Source organism: Urocampus carinirostris, chromosome 13 (assembly GCF_059441175.1).
Source record: "Urocampus carinirostris isolate Australia breed hairy pipefish chromosome 13, RoL_Ucar_1.0, whole genome shotgun sequence".
Classification (NCBI taxonomy): Eukaryota; Metazoa; Chordata; class Actinopteri; order Syngnathiformes; family Syngnathidae; genus Urocampus; species Urocampus carinirostris.
The window spans coordinates 10,738,747-10,762,400 of record NC_142361.1 but is presented as its reverse complement, the minus strand read 5'-3'; the positions used below and the strand labels follow the sequence as shown (position 1 = coordinate 10,762,400).

Sequence of the window (23,654 nt, the reverse complement as noted above, 5' to 3'; positions counted from 1 at the left end):
TTGTCCCCAAGATATATAATGACAATTTCACACATTTGGAAATGGTGTTATTCAGATGAAGGCAACGTCTTACTTCGGATAATTAAACCGACTCCCCAAGATTAAGATGAAACATCTTTGTGTTTTTACCTCTTGCTTAAACGGACACTGCCTAATCTTTGATCACTCAGTGTTGCTGTATAGTGTAGTGTAATCAAAAACTGCACAAGGAAGAATGAAAACTACAGCTACTCAAGGTGAGCAAACCGCACCGTTTTACTTTTTTGCCCACCCTTCTTGAGGTTCTTGGGCACCCGCAGCAGTAAGATGGTGGACAATTAGGTCAGCTGCCTTTAGGTGAAGATCAAAGTCAAAGTAAAATAACTGCTAATTTTTTGACCTACGAGTGTTTTAAAAAATGTATGATTACATAAAAGTCCGTGTGTTTTTATTTCAATGTATATGCTTTTTTTGTAATGCATTGAGTTTTTAACCACTAGGAGGTGCCAAATAACAAGCACCGTCTCTTTAAGAAATAAATTCTACCATGATTGGGAAAAAAATGCTTAAAGTAGGTAAAATAATCTACCGTGTGCTACATAAAAGCATTTTGCTTATCTAAGTATGTAGATCTTTTATTTTACTAGCAACACAAGTTCAAACTAGGAAAAAATTACATTCAAAGTATGCAAAGTTTTGGTACACTGGGGTAATATTTTTATTTAATATTATTTTGCTGTGTGGATGGTTTCAAACTGATTGATTTTATCATCTAAAACCCATTTTAAAGAAAGAACTATAATTATCTTACATGTTTAAAATGTTTGGGAGTTGAATTACATATAAATTGTTTTCATTAGGCCACTAGTTTGGGGAAGCACTTGTATCTTATTTAAATTCTTTTGGACATGTTAAAAAATGCAGAGGGGGTCTATTTTCGCTGTTAGTATTGTGATTTAACAAATTTTTGATTTGATTTATTAGTGAAATATGTTGTCACTTAGAAAGAAACACATTAGGAGGCTTAACTTACGTGTTATACAGTTTTAAATGGTGTGTTTCTGAAAAAACATTGTGTATCATTTAGCACCTCTTAGACATAAAAACAATATTGATTTAAATGAAAATCTTATAATTGTCGTATAAACGCGCGTTTTTAAAGGTAGGTTGAGAAATTTGCATGTGTTTTACATATCATAAGCCTCCCCTAGAGGGAGCTGACACAATTGTCCATCATCTCGCTGCTTTGGGTACCTGTAAACTAAAAAACCTTGAGAAAGTATGTACAAAGAAACAAGAAGGAAAATTGTATGATTTGGTCTCATTGAGTCCCCATAGTTTGTTTTCTTCCTTGTGCTTTTTTAGCCCCTATTTTCAGTTGCGCTACACCAGAGGTCAGCAACATGTGGCCGTGGAGCCGCATGTGGCTTTTTGGCACTCCCTAGTGGGTCCCTGATGCTTTTTCAAAATTGTTTGATAATGGAAAATGATATATAATATATATATATACTTGCATAAAGCTTCATTTTTTGCAGCTCCAAACATATGTATATTATATTTATATATATATATATATATATATATATATATATATATATATATATATATATATATATATATATATATATATATATATATATATATATATATATATATGGTTAGCGCGTGTGCGGCACAGTTCTGAGGTCGTGGGACCCTCCTGCGTGGCTTCAAATCCAGCTCCCGGCCTTACTGTGCGGAGTTTGTATGTTCTCTCCGTGCTTGCGTGGGTTTCCTCCGGGCACTCTGGTTTCCTCCCACATTCCAAAGACATGCGTTTCAGGTGAATTGGCCGGTCCAAATTGTCCCTAGGTGTGACTGAGCGAGTGAGTTGTCTGTCCCTGTGTGCCCTGCGATTGGCTGGCAACCAATTCAGGGTGTCCCCTGCCCACTGCCCGATGATTGCTGGGATGGGCTCCAGCACCCCCGCGACCCTACTGAGGATAAGCGGTGCAGCTGATGAGATGAGATATATATATATATATATATATATATATATATATATATATATATATATATATATATATATATATATATATATATATATATATATATATATATATATATATATATATATATATATATATATATATATATATATATATTATGTCTATTATGGCTCTTTCAACATTTTGGGTTGCCAATTACTGCATGACACAATACAGTAACATCTAGTGCTGAAATAATGTATTAATTTTGTGTTCTTACTAAAAGCGTCGACTTCCCCGCTAAAAGTAAAATCATCACCTTCATCTCGCCAAATGAATAATAAGTCTGAAGCGTGACGTTTTTCCGTTCCCTGGCAGAGCAAAAAGCTGCTTGGTGGAGGTATCGGCGTGATCAACAAAAGGGTGCGCTCGAGCCAAATAAACACTGAGTTGCCCAAGCTAATTAGCAGTATTCCCAGCGTGATCCTCTAGTGATTGAACCACCTGCGACTGAACAAACCTCACCATCCCTTCCCTACCGCTTCTTCCACCATCATCCAGGTGGTTGACCGCCCCCAAGGCGCACAGGTAGCTGGGAAAGACCCCCCTCAGCCACTCCCACGCCCTACCACCCCCACCAACGGCTCGGAAGACACAAGCCGGCCCAAGCGGGGCGCCGTCTGGTAGCACACGGGGAGGACAAGGAAGCTCGTTTGTTCGAGGGGTCTCATCCTCAGCCGTTTAGTCGCTCCTTTGGCTCCCCCCATACCTCCCGTAACTATAGAAAGCAAGCAGGGGGCCTTACCTGTCGATGATCACCGGGTCTGACGGGGTCTCGTTCCTGTTCCCGCAGCTTTTCTTGTCGCAGCATCGGCTGTCGGGACAAACACAGGGTGGGTTCAAATCAGTTGAACGTGACAAAAATGTTTTAAAAAGTAACATTTTCCTACATCAAAATGAATGTTACAGTGTTTTTAACTGTGCGCCGTGAGCACTTGTCTGGTGTGTTTCAGAAAATTCCCCAATGTTATCTTTGCAAACAAGCATTCTATTATTCTGTATATTTGCTTTCTTCTAGTAATTTGCCAGATAACTAACATTCATCCATATCAGTAGGTGGCAGCACATTATCTGCTTATGATGTAGTACAGTGTATTGAATAACCTTCAGTGATCAGCAGAGCACTTGCAATTTTCATCCTTACCAGTAGGTGGCAGCAGATTTTATATAAAATTGGTCTGCTCATAAGCTAATACAGGAAACATATTTAATAATTGATTCAGTTTGATGAAGCTATTTAATAGTGTGCTGCAAAAATAACAATAATAAATCAAATAAAGTGAAAACATTGCACATTGTTTTGCAAAAAAAAAGAAACTAGAAAAACATTTTTCCCCACGCTGATAATATTTGCTCATTTTAAGTCTTATTAAGGAATGTTTTAAGAAAAACTGATTTCAAAAGACAGTGTACAGTAATCACTCGCAGGTTTCGCGGCTTCGCTACATTGTGGATTTTCACCTTGCGTTGTGTTCTGCATTCTGATTAACTAAACAGTCGCCCCATCCCTTTTCTGCCTGTGTCTGCTAGTGCACCAGTGTCGTAAAGAGATTTTTACACCACGTTTTTGTTGTCCAATAATCTTCATATGTTGGCAAAAAATACAATAAATGAAGTAAAAAAGTGAATTAAATAATTTCCACCCCATTTGAAATCAATAGTGCAATATAGAGGCAAGATTATTTTTGTACTTTATAATTTGAGAGTATAGAAATCATTTGTGAAAAAACAAAAAACTAAAAAAATTTACAAAGTACAGTACTTTTGTTTTGTAAACAAATGCTTAAGCCTGTAAATAGGGTTTGTTCTTTGGTTTTAACGTATAATACACCATTTAATGAATAAATCAAGATGTCTACTTTGTGAATTTTGACTATTGCATGTTCTTTTTGGAAGGTAACCCCTACAAAAATGAGAAATTACTGTAACAGGTTAAAAATATGCTTAAAAAATAATAATAACCTGTATTACCTCCTCAACCACTGTGACAACAGATGATTATTAATACTATACTTTGAGCTTAAAAAAAAAAATGAAACTAGCTCCGGGAATTCCTTTCCAAACATTTTCGACAGACTGTGTGCCTCGAAATTTGTTCACGAAATACATGTGCCTTGGCTGAAAATAGTTTGAAAAATACTGTGTTACGTTAGCAAGAGTTATTCCTTCAAAAATCATAGATACATGACATTACATCTTTGCGCTTTAAACACATTTAATGTTTTATAACACTTTACAAACATAGTGGAAAGCAGAAAACCGACATAAAAAAAAAAATACTCTCCTTGCATGTACTATTAAGAGGAAGAGCAATCGTGTTCACACCACCTTTGTCATGAGGGTGCTTTTTGTCTTTGTGCTTTTTCGGCATTTAATTAAGGCTTATGTTTGGTTCTCCTTTACCACATGCGAGGGCATTGTTACATTGCACGATTTTTCAATGCACTATTTTTAAGAAAGGAAATTGCACTTATAACTTCAAGTCTCCAAGCTTGTAAATATTTTTGCCTATTTATTCTTACATTCTTTTATCTCATCTTTCTTGTTTTAGACTTTATTATCCCGGAGTGACATGTCTAACCCCTTTTAAAATGATGTTACCTCTGTTTCTTATCAATGACCATGAATAATATTATATCGTATTACTGTGATTGTTTTTCAAATATCTTTGTAGTATCAAAAACAGTTGCACCTCTGGGACAAATATTTACATAATTTGTAATTTTTCGTCTTCTTTGGGCAATGATGATTGAAAATCTAAACTAGTTTTTGCTGGATCTCTGTGTGAAATTGAAGGATAATCGAAATATATGTGAAAAAAGCTCTATTCTGGGAGTAAAGTTATTTTTTTTATTATTAATTCTACCATCCTGCTTTTTAATTTTACTTTGTTTTGTCGTTTTGGATGTAGCATCGCATGATAACTATTGCGTATTATTTGTGTTCAAAGACATTTTGTGGAAAGGTGTGAAATTGCTGATAGCCGTGTAAATATTTTGCTGTTGTAAGGCACCCCTTAGGAACTGAGTACTGTAAAGATCTCCAAGTTTTCGAAAATAATTCTGGAAATGTCCTTTAACCAAGACACTACCAATGTTAGTAGATATTCCATCATAATCATTGTTTAACACGGTGTCAGCAACAAAAGGTTCTGGAGCCGCATGCGGCTCTCTGGTGCTCTCTACTGGCTGCCTAGCACTTTTTCAAAAATGTTGGATAATGGGAAAATGATATGGTTTGTGTAGGGGGAAAAACAATGTTTATGTTAGTGTGGCTCCAAACATGTTTGGTTTCATTTTGGTCCAACATGGCTCTTTCAACATTTTGGGTTGCAGACCCCTGGTTTAAGACAATGGAAAGATTAATGTATCCCTATGAATTATTGCAAATGTTAACATTTTCCTAATGCTCACTTCACTGGCGAGCTATTTTTAGAATATGCCCACGAGCTACTAATTCGGATCTCAGGGTCACTACACTGCTTTGGCAGGATCTCTTGAATGAAATCTAAATCTACAGTATTTTTATTTGAGGAAAGGAAGAATAAATGTAACCGCTTTGTGATTGTTTATTAGCGTGTTAACTTTTTTTTGTGTTTTTTTTCCACTTTACCACACCTTTAATATCTTAATTGTAGGCAAGTATGAAATGTGATTATTTTGTTATTGTTTTTTATGTCTTAAAAAAAAATACTTTCTCCCCCTGGCCCCTTGATCAACTTGTGGAAAAGCCGTGTTGTCCCGTTTGCTAAGCAACACAAGCTCCCCAAGGCCAGTGTGCGTTTATCGAGCGGCTAGCATGCACGAGGCTAGCAAGACTGCTTGCATTGATGCTGATAGATAAAAAAATGTGGAAAAACAACATGTTGTGTTGTTTGGCTTATAGCGTTGCAGGGGAGGGGATGCATGAGAGTGGAGGGGTAAGGGGGGAGGCAGGGGAGTCACTTTTCACAGCTTTGGCTTTTGTTTACCTCTAATTGCCAAGCTGCTATTTCTGAGGGAGATGCAAGGTGCCACCCTCAACCAATATTTCTGCAAGGCATTTATCAATTATGGCCTCAAAAGCACTAATCTATCTTCCACCACATGTTTCAGATGCAAACACTAAGCATCCCACCCCTACCCACCCCCCCCTTTTTTTTTTACCACACCACACCAATCCTTGCAACTAGCTGACTTTTACCTCCTTTGATTTCAACATGAATTGGGGGGTTGCAAAAAGCTGATATAAACAAATTCATCATCCGGGCTTCCATTTGAAATGAAAACTCCAGAGAATCGGATTGATTTACGCCATATGGTGCTAGAAGCCAAACAAAGATTTTTGCAAAGATACTGTCGGATGAGCTCTGATTTACAGCAGGAATAATTATGCTATCTTATTATTGTTTCCGGGCCCAAAAGTTAAAAGTAAAACTATAATCCATGACTTGATCTATGCGGAGTAGATGGATTGCTGAACTCTTCTGTGATCGAAAGCCAAATTTTTTTTGACTGGGTGACTAAAAATATTCTCATTTACTCACAAACTGCTTTCTGGGAATTACGACATACAAGAGCTGCACACTCGACGTCTTGAAAGGACAATCATGAGTATGTTATCATTTAATACATTTAAAATGTCTTTCTCTCCTCTCTCTCCATATTATATTCTCGTTCCAATAAAACTCAAATTAAATGTCGCCCGAAAAGCAGCATTATCAGTTTGAAAGTCATTTCACCGCAACTTCACTATCGACTGCATATTAATCACAACAATAATGATAAATCCACGCCTGCAGCGACACCACTGGTCGCAATAGCACTGTGGAGCAAAATATTCAATAAAGATTATTAAATGAAATGCAAATTGAGTATTATAGTCTTTCCGAAGGCACATTTTGTGGCCGTTGTTTTTGTATTGTGCAGGTGCAGCCTCGCCACCGTCGAGGATTTTAATAATCTAAGCGGTGAGGATGATTTTGTGCATGAAGCGACACTAGTAGTCGTCTAGTACCATACGGGCTCATTTCTACAACACACATTACTTCTATTTTTGGATTGTAGTTACTGTATGAAAAGTCTCAACCACAAATTATATTGTTAAGAACATCTATGACGATTTAATACAATTTTGATTATTTTCTCTAGTGTCAAAAACAACACAAAGAAGAATCTACACCCACAATAATCAATGGATTGTCAATTAGATTCCCTCAAAAGTGAGCAGTAATATTTTTTACACAAGTTTCAACCTACTTATACATTCAGTGTCAATCTAAAAGCAGCTCTGTAATGTATGTAATATTCACTTCATTGGGATATTGTAATTGATAGTAATAATAGTGTGTGGCCAAAAAAATAGGAACAGCTCACCGCTTGAATCAATAGACATCACAACCTACTCTGTGCTTGTTTACATGACTACAAGCAGTGATGTATAGTACTATGATGTTATAAATTCAGGCAACGTACATCTAATGTGCACTTTATAGTGACTCTCCTGTGGTGTTGGTTGCTGTTATTATTAACAATGTAGCTAAATCTATTAATTGTAAGTAACTAAATCACGAGGAATTACTCTGGGTTTATTTAAATATTTTAGAGGGTGTATAATAAACAAACTATATGAAGGCATTTTGGATCAGCACTGAGATTTGTTATTTTATAACAATAATTTTAGAACAATTTAAATATTTTAAAGCTGGGGAAATATTAGGAACAACTCTGAATCAAGTCCTTTCCCAAGAACTCAAGTATAAAAAACATCAAAAGTCAACATTGCTTTGTGATCTATTACACAGTACAGAAAAGATCATAAACTTATTAAAAGCAATAATGATAAATCACATTCTATTATGAGCATCTCAAATCTTGCATGTTATACACTTCCAAAAATTAAACAATTAAAAGGATGCATAAAGATAATGTATGTGATAAAAACATAATAAGTAATCTATAATTTGAGTGCTTGAATTATTTTAACAATTATTTTAAACTACATTATCACAGCAGACAGCCACAATATCAGGTGCAAAAAATACACTTCATTACAAATCAAACTAGATTCAGAAAGTATTAAATGAAGTGACGATTAAAGAAGGGATCAAGAGAAAGTATGTGATAATAACATTTTACGTAATATATCAATTTAGTCTTTAGATTATTCTAACAATGATTTTAAGCAATATCAATCACAACAGACAGCCAAAGTATCAGGTGCACAAAATATATTAACACCATCTTGCCATGTAGCTGAATTACTGGCCATAATATCATTAAGCAAAATATTAGAAACACCAAAATTCAACCAATCTAAATTACAATAATAAACCAAACTCTTGCAAACAACTTTTACTACTTACAGTAATAGTCATGTATTTTTTTAATCAAAAAAAACAAATATGTAGAAATTACTTTCACCACTCCTATCAAATGCAAATTACAATAATATTAGTAATAAACACAAGCTCTTCACTGCTCATAAAATTAATACAAACTACTCCAAAGGGGATTTTTAAATAATAAGCCAAATATTGGGCGCAGCTCTCAACGAGTATCAAATCTAACATACTCTACTAATATTTCGGTGATAGTCATGTATTTTCTTTTTATTCAATAAAATATCAAATGTGTAGAATTTACACAGTTTCTAACACTAATGCAAATTACAATAATGTTCGCGTATTATAGAAATGCAAACCACTCCAAAGGGGATTTTACACTAATAAGCAAATATTAGGCGCACCTCTCAGCGTGCTTCAATCGTGCAATAATAAACCTAGTGTCAAATTTACACATCTGACACTCACTTTTTTCCCTTCGTTTTCGAACTGAGCATGTGTGTCGAATCTCGGGTGTTCAACGTTCTGTCCACCCCAGGTTTTCCTCGTGTGACAAACAAATTGATGGATGCGCGTGCAAATTGAGTGTGAGTGATGAGTTTACGCAAGGAATAGGAAGGGGCAGCAAAAGGGAGGGGTGCTTAAAAAAGCATATGATGCATGCACTTTTCAATTTGAAACTACGCAGGAATAGTAATATTACAAATGTTTTTTTTAAAGCGTGTGCGGGGGTTTTATCCCAAGTATCCGAATTATATCCTTTGGAACTGTGGGTGTGCGCTTTGGGTGCACGGGGTGAGAGCATGGGGACAATAGGCATATGATGCATGCGCTTTTAAAATCAAAACCACGCAACGCTGATAATAGTACAATTTTTTTTAAGTCTGTGCAGTGGTTTTATCCCAACACGTATCCGAATTCAATGCCCTCAAAGCTTTGGGTGCACGGGGAGGAGCAGTTGGGGACAATAACAACAAAAGGCGTTTAGGTATCTGTGACAGCGCAACGTGAGACGCTACTGCATGCGTGTGTAAATGGCTAAAAGGCTCGCTTAACGTCGCTGACAGCTCGGATCAAATGCACAGAAAGAAATAATAACAATTATAATAATGATATAAGGTATAGAGATATGTATGTATATTTATCATATAATAATAACATGTATAAAAACGCTTCATTCCACTTATTCTTAACTTGGCACCCACTCTCCGTGACACGCGTATTGACTCATGCGTCAATATTTAAAAGATTAAATATAAAAATCAAGAAAAATGTTGTACTCTTACCTGCACATGATTTCATGAGTGAGAAGAACTCTGCACATTTCCGGATTCTTGTCTTGGCCCTCATAAACGATGGCCTTTGGAAATTAAATTGGAAAACGTCAATTTTGAACATGCAATATTCATTTTTAATTAATATAAAACAGTTCATTTTTTTGAACAATTTCAGATTGCAGTTTTTTTTCTCAAATTATTTTGAGGAAATTCCAAATGCTAATAATTCCAAAGTGTATTGTTTCCCCATCCATTTAATCCACTTAAAACGGACAGACTGACAGGGGTGTGCGTAGTGGGGTTTTGTGTGCGTGCACATGGGATGGTAGGGGGGTATATTCGCTCCAATAGAAGTGTCATCAATATGCTTATAATCTGGGGATATTTGGGGGAAAGTGTTAATGGGCAATCTGTTGTTTATTTTTGAGCCGCTAACAATGATCTTTTCTGGGGATAAAACGCGCGCGCGAGCGGGCGGCTGTCTGGCGGTGCACGCTCGAGTAATTTTTGAGCATTGGCTGAAACAGATGGCGTGGAGCGATCACTTCTGCAACCCTCCATCCCTCCTCCATCCCTCCTCAGCCTCCAAAGGAAATTCATCCCTGCTTTCTTTTCCACTTTGATACGAAAAAGTAGCGCTCGTAAATATATATACAAAGTGGCACTCGTAAAAGCCCGATTGATCAACAACGGCTGTTTGTGGCCGTAATTTATGTATGTATTTATTTATTGTATAGTAATTCTAACGCGTGCATGCATGTATAATATTATTATTAATACTATTTCGGTTTTCTTTATTTTTAACCTGTTTTAATACATAGGGCATTGATCCCTATTGCCTGAGATTGATGCGACCATTTTGCAGCCGAGGAAACCGAAATCCATAAATTGCTTGTTCCGCGTCATTGACTCGAATCATTGGCGGTGGAATGTGTGTGTGTTTTTCAGGGAGTGTAAAGGCAAGCATGATTCTGTTTTTTTTTTTTTTCATTGCACTATTATTATATATTATTAGAACTTAGGCAAGTGCCATGACACGACGTTGTAAATATTTGTCCTATTTACTGACAGTGTTTTATCTTATTTTTCCCCTTAACTGTCGGGTCCTAATTTTATTATTAATCATTAAATTAAAGGGTTCAAATCTGTATTACGTGTTTAAGTTGGAGTACCATGTCTAATCTCGTTGCATGCAATGCTCCACTGCGTTTTTATCAATGGCAATAAAGACAATTCAAATTAATGTTTTCCTTCAATTAAAAACATAACAAAACCCCAAATTTAAAATAACAATTTGTCTTAATAGACGATTACTGGTTTCTTTTGCGTGTTTTTGCACTCTTATAAAACAAAATAAAAGTGATGATTATCACATGGTCTCCACGTTTCCCCTCTTTTTTCTAAGATAGGTTCAACTGTCAGTGTGGGCGAGAAAAGGGATCATATGTAGCAGACGTCCTCTTTAAATTTTTAATGCTAGACAAAGTGAGTCTCGCAGGCTTTTAGCTTCTCGCGTTACGTCTTATATTGAGTCTTTATTTCTTTCATTTATTATTATTGTTGGCGTTTTTGTTTTTTTTTTTTTTTTTTTCGTGCACCCTCCCGAGAACCCATGCAACTTACCTGCTTTGTCATGGAATCGATTAGCCGAATGTAAAGATCCTGTTCTGTTCTGACTCCTGGATCAACACGGGAAATGTATTTCATTTGATTATGCGATTGTGAATAATATTATAAATATTAAATTAGGGTTCTATACTCACCGTTACTGTATAATAACTGTAGTTTGTAATGTATCCCATTGTTGGTTTTTTCACTGGTGGGCTCCTGTAAAATAATCAATAAAGCAATAAGCCAAACACGGGGGGGAAAAGTAGATAAATTGACTTTTTTAAAGGTGATGCTCTTACTTTTTCTTTCTCCACAAAGTCGACAAAAGCCGTCCTCTCGATTTCCACAGGCTGCCCCTGTCTGTCGTACAAGGCCAGCACGAAGTGGAAGAAATTGGACTTCCTGAGGTTGGACGGGGGCTGCTTCTCGTAGTGCGCCCGGGCGAGGCCAACTCCACTGCGGGGTGAACAAGAAGCACATGGGGGGGTCGCTCTGGTTCTCGATTCCATCATAAGCTCAAACTTTCCATCTCGATATTTGGATTTTTATCCAATTGCCGAGATGGAAGGAAGATGCCGATTCATTTGTATTTAATTTCAATTTTATTTTTTCCTCTGGATGGAGGGTACCTTTGCGCCGCTGTGTTTGCGTCCACAACGCCGGCCGTGTGCATCCAAGAGCGCACGGAATTGAGCCCGCCGAGCGGTTCTTCCTTCATGGTTGTGCCGCCCCGCGGTATCGTCTCCTGAATCCCAAACATTGAGCCTCCTGCGTGATTTGGGGAATTTAAAAAAAACACGCACAAGTGGCGTTGATGGGAACAGGGGATGAGGGAATAAGGGTCCACGCCACGCGCGTGCCGGTTTATCCGTCCAAAAGTCCACTCAGGTCCGCTCTCCCTCTTCGCACCGTCCGCTGTGAACAACTCTCAAAAGTGCTCGAGTGGGTTAAGAGAGATCCACCTATGCGCGTGCGTAAAATCAAAAATATATATCGGGTTTGCGTGGAGGAATAAAAAAATGACTGTTCGTGGGTGATGCTGTTCTCAAAGTGGACACATCCCCGAAGCACCGGCGTCCAAAACCTTCAGGACCAAAAAAAATAGAAAAGCCCCACTCGTGGTGCAGTTGAGGAAAAAAAGCTTCTTCTTCTTCTCGTTCTTCTCCACAAGCTGCTCGCCGGTTGAAGGTGTTCCACGCAGAACGAGCAAGATTGTGGATGTAGAGCTGATGCGAGTAAGGAAGGGGCCGCGTTGGAGTTCGCGTCGTGGCACACGCTGGATGGGAACATGCAAAACTAAGCCCTCTTTCCCCGAGGACTGCACTCTTTCCCGGGAGCCAAAACTCTAAACCCACGGGAGAGGAACCGTCACGGGGTGACGTAGGCCTGTGGGCGTGGTTTTGCCCTTTTACGGAGGCGTGACGCTTTCTGTTTCCTGCAGCGCGCAGCAGAGAGAGAAATTTTGCCTCATCCACTTTTCGCTACCTCTTCTTTTCCTTGCGCGAGGTGAGTTTTGTTTATTCGGATTTTTTCAAAGTTATTTTTAATGACATGCTATCAAAGGATAAAAAAACGCATTTAACCCTCGTGTTCTCCTCATTTCAAAGATCATATTTGAACTTGTTATACATGGAAATGTGAATAAAACATCATTTCATTGTTTTCTACTGAAAGTACCCACTTAGGAAAAGTCATTAAATGTATTGTGTATATTCACTATTCTCACATCATTTTTAATTAAATTCTTGCACCCAGAAATTGTGTTATGTATTATTTGACAAGTCATAGGAGTTAAATTGGTGTCCTTCAAATTACTTTACTACTTTTTGTTTAATTTTTTCTTGAAAGGGCTTGGTCAAACTTTTCTTTCCATAAAAAACGTATACTGAATCTTAAGCATCAATTTTGAATCCACCTCATGTCATTTGCTTCAAATGTTTTGACTTTTCCTAAATGAGTCCTAACAGTAGAAAAATGAAATGCTGTTTTTTTACATTTCCAAGTATAAAAAAGGTACAAAGGTGGTGCTTAAAATAAGGACAAGATTAGGGTTAAAGGAAAATAAATTATAATTTAGGATATTTTTCTGGATCTTTATAACAACACAGTGGTGGGTCATTTTGACCTGCAACAGGAGGGTTAAGAGATGTCAAATATATACTTCTCTATAAAATAGTCTTTTAATTGCATGCAAGGGCTGGAAAATGTGTAATCATAAGACACATCTTCATCTTTTTTTAAGAAGTGTCTTGCATGCTACTCGGTCCGAGCAGTTCGCTTCATTAGTGGTGAAAAGGAGGATGAGGAGGAGTAGAAAAGAGGAGGAGGGACTCCTGCTCCATCGTGAGCAATCTATCTAGTCGGTGCTGAGGGTTAATAGCTGCTGCCAAAGATAAGTGAATTATAAGCTGTTGCTTTCACCTCCGCGCAAATCTATTGCCAAATTAAGCTTTGCAAACGCACCAAAAATCATAAGAAAAAACGTGTGTAAATTGGTGACATTTTGCGCTTATTAATCTGCTTTTTCCCTTTTCTTTAAAAGGCAAATCCTCTTTAAGGATCAGATACTGTTGGCTGGAGAAGGATCTGCCACACACACGCACGCACAAATACAAATCGTGTCGGTATAACGACAGCGCCTTTTTAAAGCGTATTTGACAACAAATGCAGCTGGCCCAAGCTCGTTGTGAACATATTAACGGTGGAAATGAATGCAAATCTGTGTGCTGCAGCCATCTGGACGTGCAGAGTCGGAAAGAGGGGCGTCAGCTGAGCCCCCTTTTTACTGCGGTGGTCTTCACATGCAAACATTTCGAGGCAAAATGTTGGTGTTAAGATGCGCAAATGGGGAAAAAAAGCGCACGTCTTCCACCCACTTCTTCTATTGACCTCCACTGATATCAAATCAAACTCCCAATGAGGGTTTCCGGTGAGTGTGTGTGCGCCCCCCACCCTTTTTATTTTCTTTGTGTGTGTGGTGAATTTACGGGGCGAGGTCCTTCATGATCTCCCCCAAATTTGCATGTAAATGGGCGACATCAGCCTCCACGCGTGCCAGGGGCCAGCGGGGCCCCCAGATGTCACTGCAAAGTCAATCAGCCGGCCGCTGCCCAGCTGTCCACATCCACGCGCGACTTTGCAGCATCACGTGAAAATATTTGTAGTGATTTTTTTTTACTATTACCTGCTTTATTGTATTTGCTTGGATGTTTTTCTCTCAAGCAAGCTGCAACAGAGCTTTATTAAAGGGATCTTTTGTCGATTAATTATTAATTACATGCACGCCCACACAGTGCCTTGCAAATTCTTAATGATTAGAAGCAGCCCACGCAGCAACCCTACATTTTACTTGCACTGGAAACTATATTTGTTATTGATTTATTTTGCACGCTTAGCTCTTTAACAGGGATTTATAATATTAATAATAGTAACCATAAATGTTTCTTTAATTAAAACACCTTTTAACCCTCCTGTTGTGCTCGGGTAAAAATGAACCACCACTGTGTTGTTGAAAACGCAGAAAAAAAAAATATTATTTTTTCTAGTTTAAATGTCATGACTTTTCCTAGATTGGACCCAACTTTAGAAAAAAATAATGTTTTTATTCACATTTCCATGTAAGCTGTATGAAAATGTACAAAGATGTCCTTTAAAATTATAGGACAATAGGAGGGTTAATATTCTCATTGATAATTGGGTATTTTAATTGAATTGAATTGTCTTTATTGTCATTGATATTAACGTCATGACACATTGCATGCAACGATATTAGACATGGCACTCCAGGGTTACATATAAAAAGGAATAAAATAGAAAAAAAATAAAAGACTGTCAGGATACATATAGGTAAAACATATTTACAATATAGTGCTAGAGACTGGCTAAAGTATAACAGTGCAATGAAAAAGAATAGTGAATCGTGACAATAGTGCAATAAAAAGGAGTGCAATAAAATTTAGCAGCAACAATAATCCCTAAATAAGTTGCAAGGTATACATTTTTCACAGTTTTGTCCAATTACTGCAACAAAACTCCAAATTTGTGTTTCAACCAAATTATGCTCTTGAGAACATAAAATGACCACTTGTTTCTCTTTTCCATTCTCTATTGTTTTCCCACGAAATAAATCATGGTTATTATTTTGCATGTTTCTTAACCAAAACTCGTTTTAATTAAATTGTATCTTATGCATACATGATATAACATTTACATGCGCGCGTGAAAATTCATGTGTCACAAGAAATTGTTTAATTTAATTGATGCGTCTCATAATGTTATTTTCTTGATGATTTTATTAAAATAAAAATGTATTATTTTCCATGATTTAGTTTTGCCTAAACCATCTGTTATTAGAATATAATATGATGAATTGTCATTCTAATATGTGAAATGTACAACGAATTTAAAAAGCGCCATTCCAAAGGTACATGAAAAATTACAAGGCACATTTTTTTGTTCACTCATAACACTTTATTTCATTTTGAGATGTGTTGGTTTTTTTGTTACCATATTTTATTTCAAATTGTAACTTTCTCTTAATCAGGACCCTTTATCATTCAAAAATGTACTCGATATTAGCCTAACAATGAAAAGGAAAGCATCTCCGTTTCACATGAAACAAAAACATTAAATTGAGACATAAAAACGACAAATTATTTTTGGCTTTTTTTAAGGGTGGTAAAAGCGTATTCCAGCCATGGGGAGTGATGGGATCGATTTTTGTTGAGCTGATAGACGGACAGCGCCCCTCTTTGGCAACACGCATTTTCTTTATTTTTCCTCCCACATCTACGCAGAGTCCAAATCTCGGGGCGGATTTTTGGTGTGGCGACAAAAAAGCTAGATATTCTCGATAGATATACGTTTATTAATATGATTATTAATAACAATGTGTGTATTAATATTTATATTATCATTATTAGTATTATTGTACAGAAGGAAAAGGAAAAAGGCTACTTCCAAAAAGGCTTCCGTCCAGGGAGATCAGCAAGACATGCGTTGGGAATAGTAATAATCCAAATAATTATAATAAATAGCCTACGTGGAGTGTTTTGGAGTGACGTCACATTGAGTAACCAACTTAATTGCGCGCAGTTCTGTCAAGGGCATCAATGTGCATTTAATTTGCATTTCCATTCTGCCGTGGAAATGATGAGACTTTTTTTTCTCCCTTTTTTTGAACCCGTGCGCGCTTTGGAGCCTCGCGGCGCAGTCTGTGGGCGAATTACATTTTAAAAGAAGGCGAGAGAAATTAAATAAGAAACCGAGACCACTTCAGGGCTATTAACATCTAAAATATCCCCTGGAAATTTCCGACGAAATACACATGGCCAAAAAAAAAAAGAAAAATACCAAGGGTGCCATCACTCTCCCTCTTTTTGCCTACCCCTCCCCTCCAATCCAATCGTGGTGGTGTCCATCACGGCTTTGTGGAGCTATCCGGGAGTCATTTAAATAAAAGTTGGGCGCGTTATTTTGAGTGGTGTCAAAGACGGCAATAAAATGTGATTATTCAGCCATAAGTGGAAACATATTAACTTGAAGGGTAAATGAAAACTTCTAAAAGGTCACCTTTGAAATTGCGTTAAATGGGCGTGGCTGTAATCACGTGTCTATTAGTAGTGGTATTTGATCACATACATAAAGAGAAGGGGTTATAACTTTAGGGTATAAAACATGTACTTTTCTTAATTTGAAATATTGTGAATTGTATGGAGAAAATCTGTATTCAGAAAAGTTCCATGCTTGGTGTTGAAAGATGTTTCAAACCCAAACTAGAAACTAAATACACATCCAGCTGAGCTTATAGTGCACTTTGTGAAAGATAAAATCATGACCTTATTTCGAAAAATATACATTTCAAGATGTAGAAGTTAGGAATGTTCCATATTAATACAACAGGGAAAATAACAGGTTATCTCCAGAAACATGTCTCGGAACTTTGTTGACCTGTTTTGTATTCAGAGACATCAATAATAAAAAGGGACAGTGTGTAATATTTAGCGCCTACCAGTGGTAAAAAATAGTAATAATTCAAAAAACAATATTGATTTAAAAAGCAAACAAAAATGCATGAATCATATTATAAACATACACGTTCCTTTGCTTTTATGCTACATAACATAAGCCTAAGCAAGGGTAATTGATCATAAACATGAAGAAAAGTGAGTCATAATTTAGGGTATAAAAAACATGTTCTTTCTCTTTATTTAAAATATTGTACCTGGTCGGATATTTGATTTTAGAAAGATATAGAAGTTCCATGCTTGGTCATGAAGGAAGGACTTAAACCCCAACTAGAACCTCTGTTGTTTTATTCATTGCAAGAAAAGAGGTCAATTTAATGCAACAGAGGTTATAGTGCAATTTGTTGAAGAGAAGAACCTGACCATGTTAAAACAATTTTTAAAGAATGGTGATGATAATTTAATCCATCCTGCCATAAATTTCTGAGAATGTGTAAAAAAAGAAGTGAATCTCTAGGTAATTTATATTTAAAGTTATGTTGTTGTTTTTTTTGATAAATGGAAAATAAATGATCTCTTTGGCCACTAGAGGGCAGTGTTGTGTTTGTATACCGTGGCGACTTGGTTCAGGTGTAAAACTGCATTCACCCAACTTTTAAAACAAGCCAGTCAACTCATTCAATGCAGAACATATGAATTATTGTTGTATTGTTTGTGAATAAAAACCATTGCCATCCACGATTATAACATGTAGGCTAGGTTACTAAAGTAGGCTTCGTGAAAAAGCATACTACTCAAAGACTAGGGTAAGCTAAACATTTCAAGTTGACATTCTTTTGCAGAGGAGAAAGTCCAAAATCCACACCCAAACTGACTATGGCATCCTTCATGTAGATGTAAAAAAAAACCTTATTAGTCCAAAAGGAAAACCCATAGCATGCATAGTAAAATAACCAGTGTTAAATTAGTAAACTTTATCACTACCTCAGTTAACATAATTATGGTCCATATCTACGAGTGTCATTACTGCTCATTTTACTGTGTGGAATTGATTGGTCATCTCCTCAAACAAGTCCTGGAATTTTACCTTTGTATATAGAGACATCCAAGCATTAAAGTTACAACGTAGGACAGGGTGATATTAATTATTCCCCAGTGGTAAAAAATGAATAAAATAAAAACATAATTAATTGAAAAAAAAACAACATATCCGTCTTTTTCTTATAATTATGGTTGCACGACAAAAAGGAGTGACATTTAGTGGTCAACTAATACACAGTGTCCCTTTAAATGATGTAAAAAATAAGATAAGGTACCTTATTTTAAATATAATTTCTTTTTTCTTTCTTTTTTTAAACTGAAAATGTATCTAAAATTTAAAAGGTTAACGTTAAATGAACATTTTTGCCAACATAGTATGAATTTTAAGATGCAGATATTGACTAAACGTTGCAATGTAAAAACATTTCATATAAACCTTAGGGGATATCTTTAATTATAAGAAAGTAAGACATACCTTCATCTGATATAGCACCATTTCGAAATGAGTGAAATTTTCATCACATATCTTGAGTTAATTCACATATTTTAGGGCCACCTTTGAAAAAAGGCCTACGTATCAAGTGAATGAATTATTGAACCTTACCCACCGTGACATCTTGTGGTAAGATAATACACCCCTTTAACTTCACATTCCTTTTATTTCATCAGCAAATCTTTTTGGTGTTCGCAAAAATACATTTTGACAAGACAAAATCAGAAATCATGAGCCTAGTTGCAATAGTCCGAAGTTGCATCTGAATGTTTTTTGACAAATAAGTAAAAAAATACATTTTTAATATTTTTTAATGTTTTACTTTTTGGAACATTATAAACAAGGATGTAGCTCCATATCTTGAAAATGCTTACATTTTAATGTTATGTTTTCAAGGATTAAAACGTGCTTTTGCGTGAAGTGCATGAAAAGGCTTGAAATTGTTCCCACATTCCTCAAAAAGCCTGCTTAAAATGATGCTGACTCTGCTCTCTGGTGGCTTTACTTTGCAATTGTTTTTTTTTCCCCTCTTGATTAGCGGCAGCTGGTATTAGTTTGTATGGCATTGTCCTATGAAGCATCATCGCCCCCTATGGGTCGCACCAAAGAGGACAGGTGCATGCTACACCTAAACAGGGCAGTACGAAATGTGTATTATTGCAAGGATTACATATCCATTATAAACATTTATTAAGTCCCAGCCAAATAATTAAGGTAGTGTTTTCCAGTAGTCAATTATAATAGAAAGAACTTCCTGCAACTGAAAATGAATGCTAGCCATTTCGGTCATTTTTACCCGACATATGCGGAAAGGTTTAACTTAAATACAAATAAATAAATGATTTTGTCAATATCTACAAATCATATGTCTTGATAACTGAATATTCAAGTTTAAAAACTACATATGTAAAACGCAAATATATTTGTGGCTTAGCAAAATACACGATTCACACCAGATTTTTTTCTTTTAATGGTACAGGTTATATTGGAAAATTGGCTTTGAAAGTTCTAGAAAAAAGGGCTTGCATTTGGCTATGAAAAGGTGAACAACCCCTGTGAACAGACATCAAGTGACCCATTCTCTGCTCCCTCTTCACTACATTGCTTTGTCTCCCAACAAAAATTACAATACAACCTAAAGAAAATGCATGAGGTTTAAATGATAAATGGTCTGCATTTATATTGCGCTTTTGAAGTCACTGAAGACCTCTCAAAGCACTTTACTCTACCCATTCACACACACACACACACACACACACACACACACACACACACACACACACACACACACACACACACACACACACACACACACACACACACACCAATGGTGGCGTCAGCCATATAAGGCACTTACCTGCTTTTCCAGGGCACCAAGGGTTCAGTGTCTTGCTCGAGGACACTTTGACATTTAACTCAGAGGAGCCGGGAATCAAACCTGCGATCTCTCTGAGCTACATGCCTCTAATGAAATGATATAGATATATTAAGGGGAATACTTGCGAGTTCGCTAGTGAGATAAAACGGCTTTTTTCCTATAATTTTCCATCCCACCACTTTGGTGCATCTTTATGTGTATCAATTCATCATTTCATCCAGGTATGCCATTAACATAATTGTTGAGCCAATGAACCCGCTTCCCCCTGTGTGTGTGTGCTAATTTTCTTTTCTTTTTTCCAGCGATGCAGCGCGACATCTTGCACTCCGCCGGCATCGCGCGTTGCTATTAACAGAAATGTTAATTGTGATGTCACAGGAGCAGGAGTCAAGGTGAAAGCTGCAGAAGAGGAAAAACAAGTGTACGCTAAAAATAATCCGGTGGATATCGCGCGGAGTGGCGGTCGTCACTAGGGGCCTTTTCATTTTTCTCTTTCCGAGAGGTGGAAAAAGAGGAAGTCAATGAATTGGAAAGCTGCATTTTTCTGTTTTTGTTGCCTTTGTTTCAACGGGCCTTGTTTTCCCCCAGCAAATTGTATAATGCAGCTCTTTGTTCGACACGCCACATGAATAGCTTGTCCTGAGCGAGCACACACACAAAACACACATGGACCGAGTGATGATCTTAAAAAGAAGAAAAAAAAGCAACGCCCTGGTGTTCACTTGGCCTACTTTCCAGTGGGAAGGGGAGCGTCAATCCGGGGAGGGGCGTCCGCGGCGGGAGAGCGCGGTGTATGTTCGCGCGATGTGGGAAAAATCGCAACAGTGATGCGAGTCAACTAGGGCCGCAACGATTAGTTGACGTTGTTGACAAAAATCGATGATAGAAATTGTCGACGATGGAATTGAGTCTTGTCGCGAGACACGTTTTTTCCAACAGAGTGAGACATAGAGGTAAGGTCTCAAGTCTGAGCTGACGTGGAATTCGGGTTAGGTCGGGTCTAAAATGTCAATCATTATGTTCAGGTTCAGGCCGGGCTTCTCTCGCTGACTTCTTTAAATGAGCCTACGATTATTGTTCTTTGCTTTTTCTTCTTTGTTGAGTACCCGTGCGATGGATTACGTCCCCGTGGCATGCCAATGAGCACGGCTAGTCGCGTACTCAGTACATCGGCAGAGTCGGCGTTTCCTTCATTTGTTAATATTTTCAACTTGCTCAAAAGCACTTTCTATACGAGGTGCAAATGTGTTTTACTGTATTATTATTGTATTGTGTATTACATTCTAGTCAAGTCAAGTTTTTTGTATAGCCCTTTATCACAAGGAGTCTCAAAGAGCTGCGCGAACTACAGATTGTAAAAGAACATCCGATACAAAGTTGTTTTAGGACATTTGCATGAGTGAGTAGGGGAGGAAATTTCACGTGGGGGGGATTTTTTTCGGCACAACAGGGGAGGGAATTCATCGCACGGATCCTCCATGAAGGAGAAGAAACAAAGGACGGTAACGGTGGATTTTTTTTTTAAAGTCAGCGAGAAGAGAACCTAGTCCTTCTTCCTCCTCACAAATGAAATATAAAAAACTGTGTTTTCTTTGGGCTCATTCCCTCAAGTCAAGTTAATTTGTCAACCAGGGTTGGGATGGAGGGCAGCATGGCGGGGCAGTGGTTAGCGCGTGTGCGGCACAGTTCTAAGGTCTTGGGAACCTCCTGTGTGGGTTCAAATCCAGGTACCGGACTTACTCTGGGGAGTTTTTATGTTCTCCCCGTGCTTGCGTGGGTTTCCTCCGGGCACTTCGGTTTCCTCCCACATTCCAAAGACATGCTTTACAGGTAGATTGGCCGGTCCAAATTGTCCCTAGGTGTGAATGAGCGAGTGAGTTGTCTGTCCCTGTGTGCCCTGCGATTGGCTGTTCAGGGTGTCCCCTGCCCACTGCCCGATGATTGCTGGGATGGGCTCCAGCACCCCCGCAACCCTACAGCTGATGAGATGAGCTGATGAGATGGGTTGAGATGGTTCTTTCTCTGAGAGTCGCGCATGCACAATAGAGTCTCTGTCTCGAGCGGTAACACAAACATACGGAAATTAAATGGCGGCGTCAACATCAAGCACACGTACCAAAACGTTTGAGAGAATTTTACCCAGGATATGTTGTATAAAAGGACTACTTGCAAAGTTTGCAAAGCAGACCTTGCATATCATGGCAGCAGCTTGGTGACGCACAAACATTTAAAAAGCACGTCAGACAGTTGAACGAAACAGAATCTGACAAGCCTCGGTAAGATTCAACATTCAAGCCAATAGTCTTGACGACATGCATTATACATTGTATTCATGTATATTTCGCTATAAAAGAGAGCTCGAGGGTTATGTCAGATTGTGCCTGATAAACGTGTTTAAAATTGAATGCATGTAGTTCGAAGAAGAAACGGCAGTTGCCAAAACGTTAAAAACGGCAAATGTCAGTTGTTCAACTGTTTGATTTCAAACTGTTGAGAATTTATAACAGACTTTGCATTTGACCACTGAATGTACTTGCTTGGTTTACAGGGATACAAAAAAATGTTTACTTCATTGTAAATCATTATGTATTTGCCTGTCCCGTAAAATGGACAGCGGTTAATTTATGAATTTATCTTTATACTGACCAAGCACTGGGCCTAATTGGTTTTTAGATATGGCCTTTTCACTTATTTTTTTGTACAAATCTGCAGAATTTTCAATAAAAGATATATTTTCTATTGTACTCATTTTCTTGTGTTTATTATCATTTTCCACATAATTAAATCAACTTATGCTAAATTATGCTAATTTTGCTATGCTTATGCAAAAAAAAATGATAATGATTATCCGATTATTTGACTAATCATTTTCAATAGCCGGTGAGCCATAATCGTTAGTTGCAACCCTGGAGTCAAATTGTCAACCTTTCTTTAAAGGTGGCGAATGTAATATTCTACTTGCTGACGCCATTTTCTGTCTGGAATCATCTTTGCAGCCCCTTTTGTTGCCCGGGCAAGGATGTGAAACTCTCAGATGCACTTGAGTACCCTTTTCCCTTTTCTTCTTTTTTACTGTTTGGGTTGGCATTTGGAATGTATTTGAAACATTCCTTTTCCCACTTTCACCATTTTCATTCTGGAATAATAGAAAATCACGACCACGTGCGCGATGTCACTCTGTACCCCAATGCCTCCACCTCCTTCCCTTAAGCGTATTTGCGCTTCTTGCCCGGAACACCGATGATAAAAGTAAGATTAAAGCATGCAGGCACGGTGGAAATTATATAAAAAGGCTCTTTGAACTCAGTTGGGAATTGTTAACACATACTTAAGAGAGAAACGATGTAATCTTAATCTTGAACTTTTTAAGGACACCTCAAACCATGCACTCCACCTGTAACTCACTCCAACCCTATATTCCTCCATCATGGTTTTTCAAGTTTCACAATCGAATGAATTTTCTCGTCTATCATTGAGCTTTGCTATTGCTAAAGTAGAATCTTACAGTGATGATACCGACATGATTGTAACCTGTTTTTGTATAAATTATGCTTCTCCAT

General features: G+C 37.5%; 1 protein-coding gene and 1 long non-coding RNA gene across 7 annotated transcripts in view; one reads left to right on the top strand and one right to left on the bottom strand.

Annotated features, from left to right (window-relative positions):
* The window catches only part of ebf3b (EBF transcription factor 3b), a 135,245-nt gene extending 122,686 nt beyond the window's left edge, over window positions 1-12,559 (bottom strand). For 3 of the 6 annotated variants that reach the window (XM_088350642.1, XM_088350640.1, XM_088350641.1), the window contains exons 1-6: window positions 11,846-12,557; window positions 11,516-11,672; window positions 11,369-11,432; window positions 11,229-11,284; window positions 9,615-9,688; window positions 2,752-2,820 (exon numbers count right to left, since the gene is read on the bottom strand). In XM_088350642.1, coding sequence (XP_088206768.1) covers window positions 2,752-2,820; window positions 9,615-9,688; window positions 11,229-11,284; window positions 11,369-11,432; window positions 11,516-11,672; window positions 11,846-11,976 — 551 coding nt within the window. In that variant the 5' untranslated portion in view covers window positions 11,977-12,557. Of the gene's footprint in view, window positions 1-2,751; window positions 2,821-9,614; window positions 9,689-11,228; window positions 11,285-11,368; window positions 11,433-11,515; window positions 11,673-11,845 lie in introns of all 6 variants that reach the window. The other 3 variants (XM_088350639.1, XM_088350644.1, XM_088350643.1) reach the window with 3 other exon arrangements.
* LOC148353720 (uncharacterized) lies at window positions 12,410-22,799 on the top strand. Its single transcript, XR_015852385.1, has 3 exons — window positions 12,410-12,722; window positions 13,949-14,145; window positions 20,397-22,799. It is a non-coding gene; the product is annotated as an uncharacterized LOC148353720 (long non-coding RNA).
* Window positions 22,800-23,654: the final 855 nt, after the last annotated feature.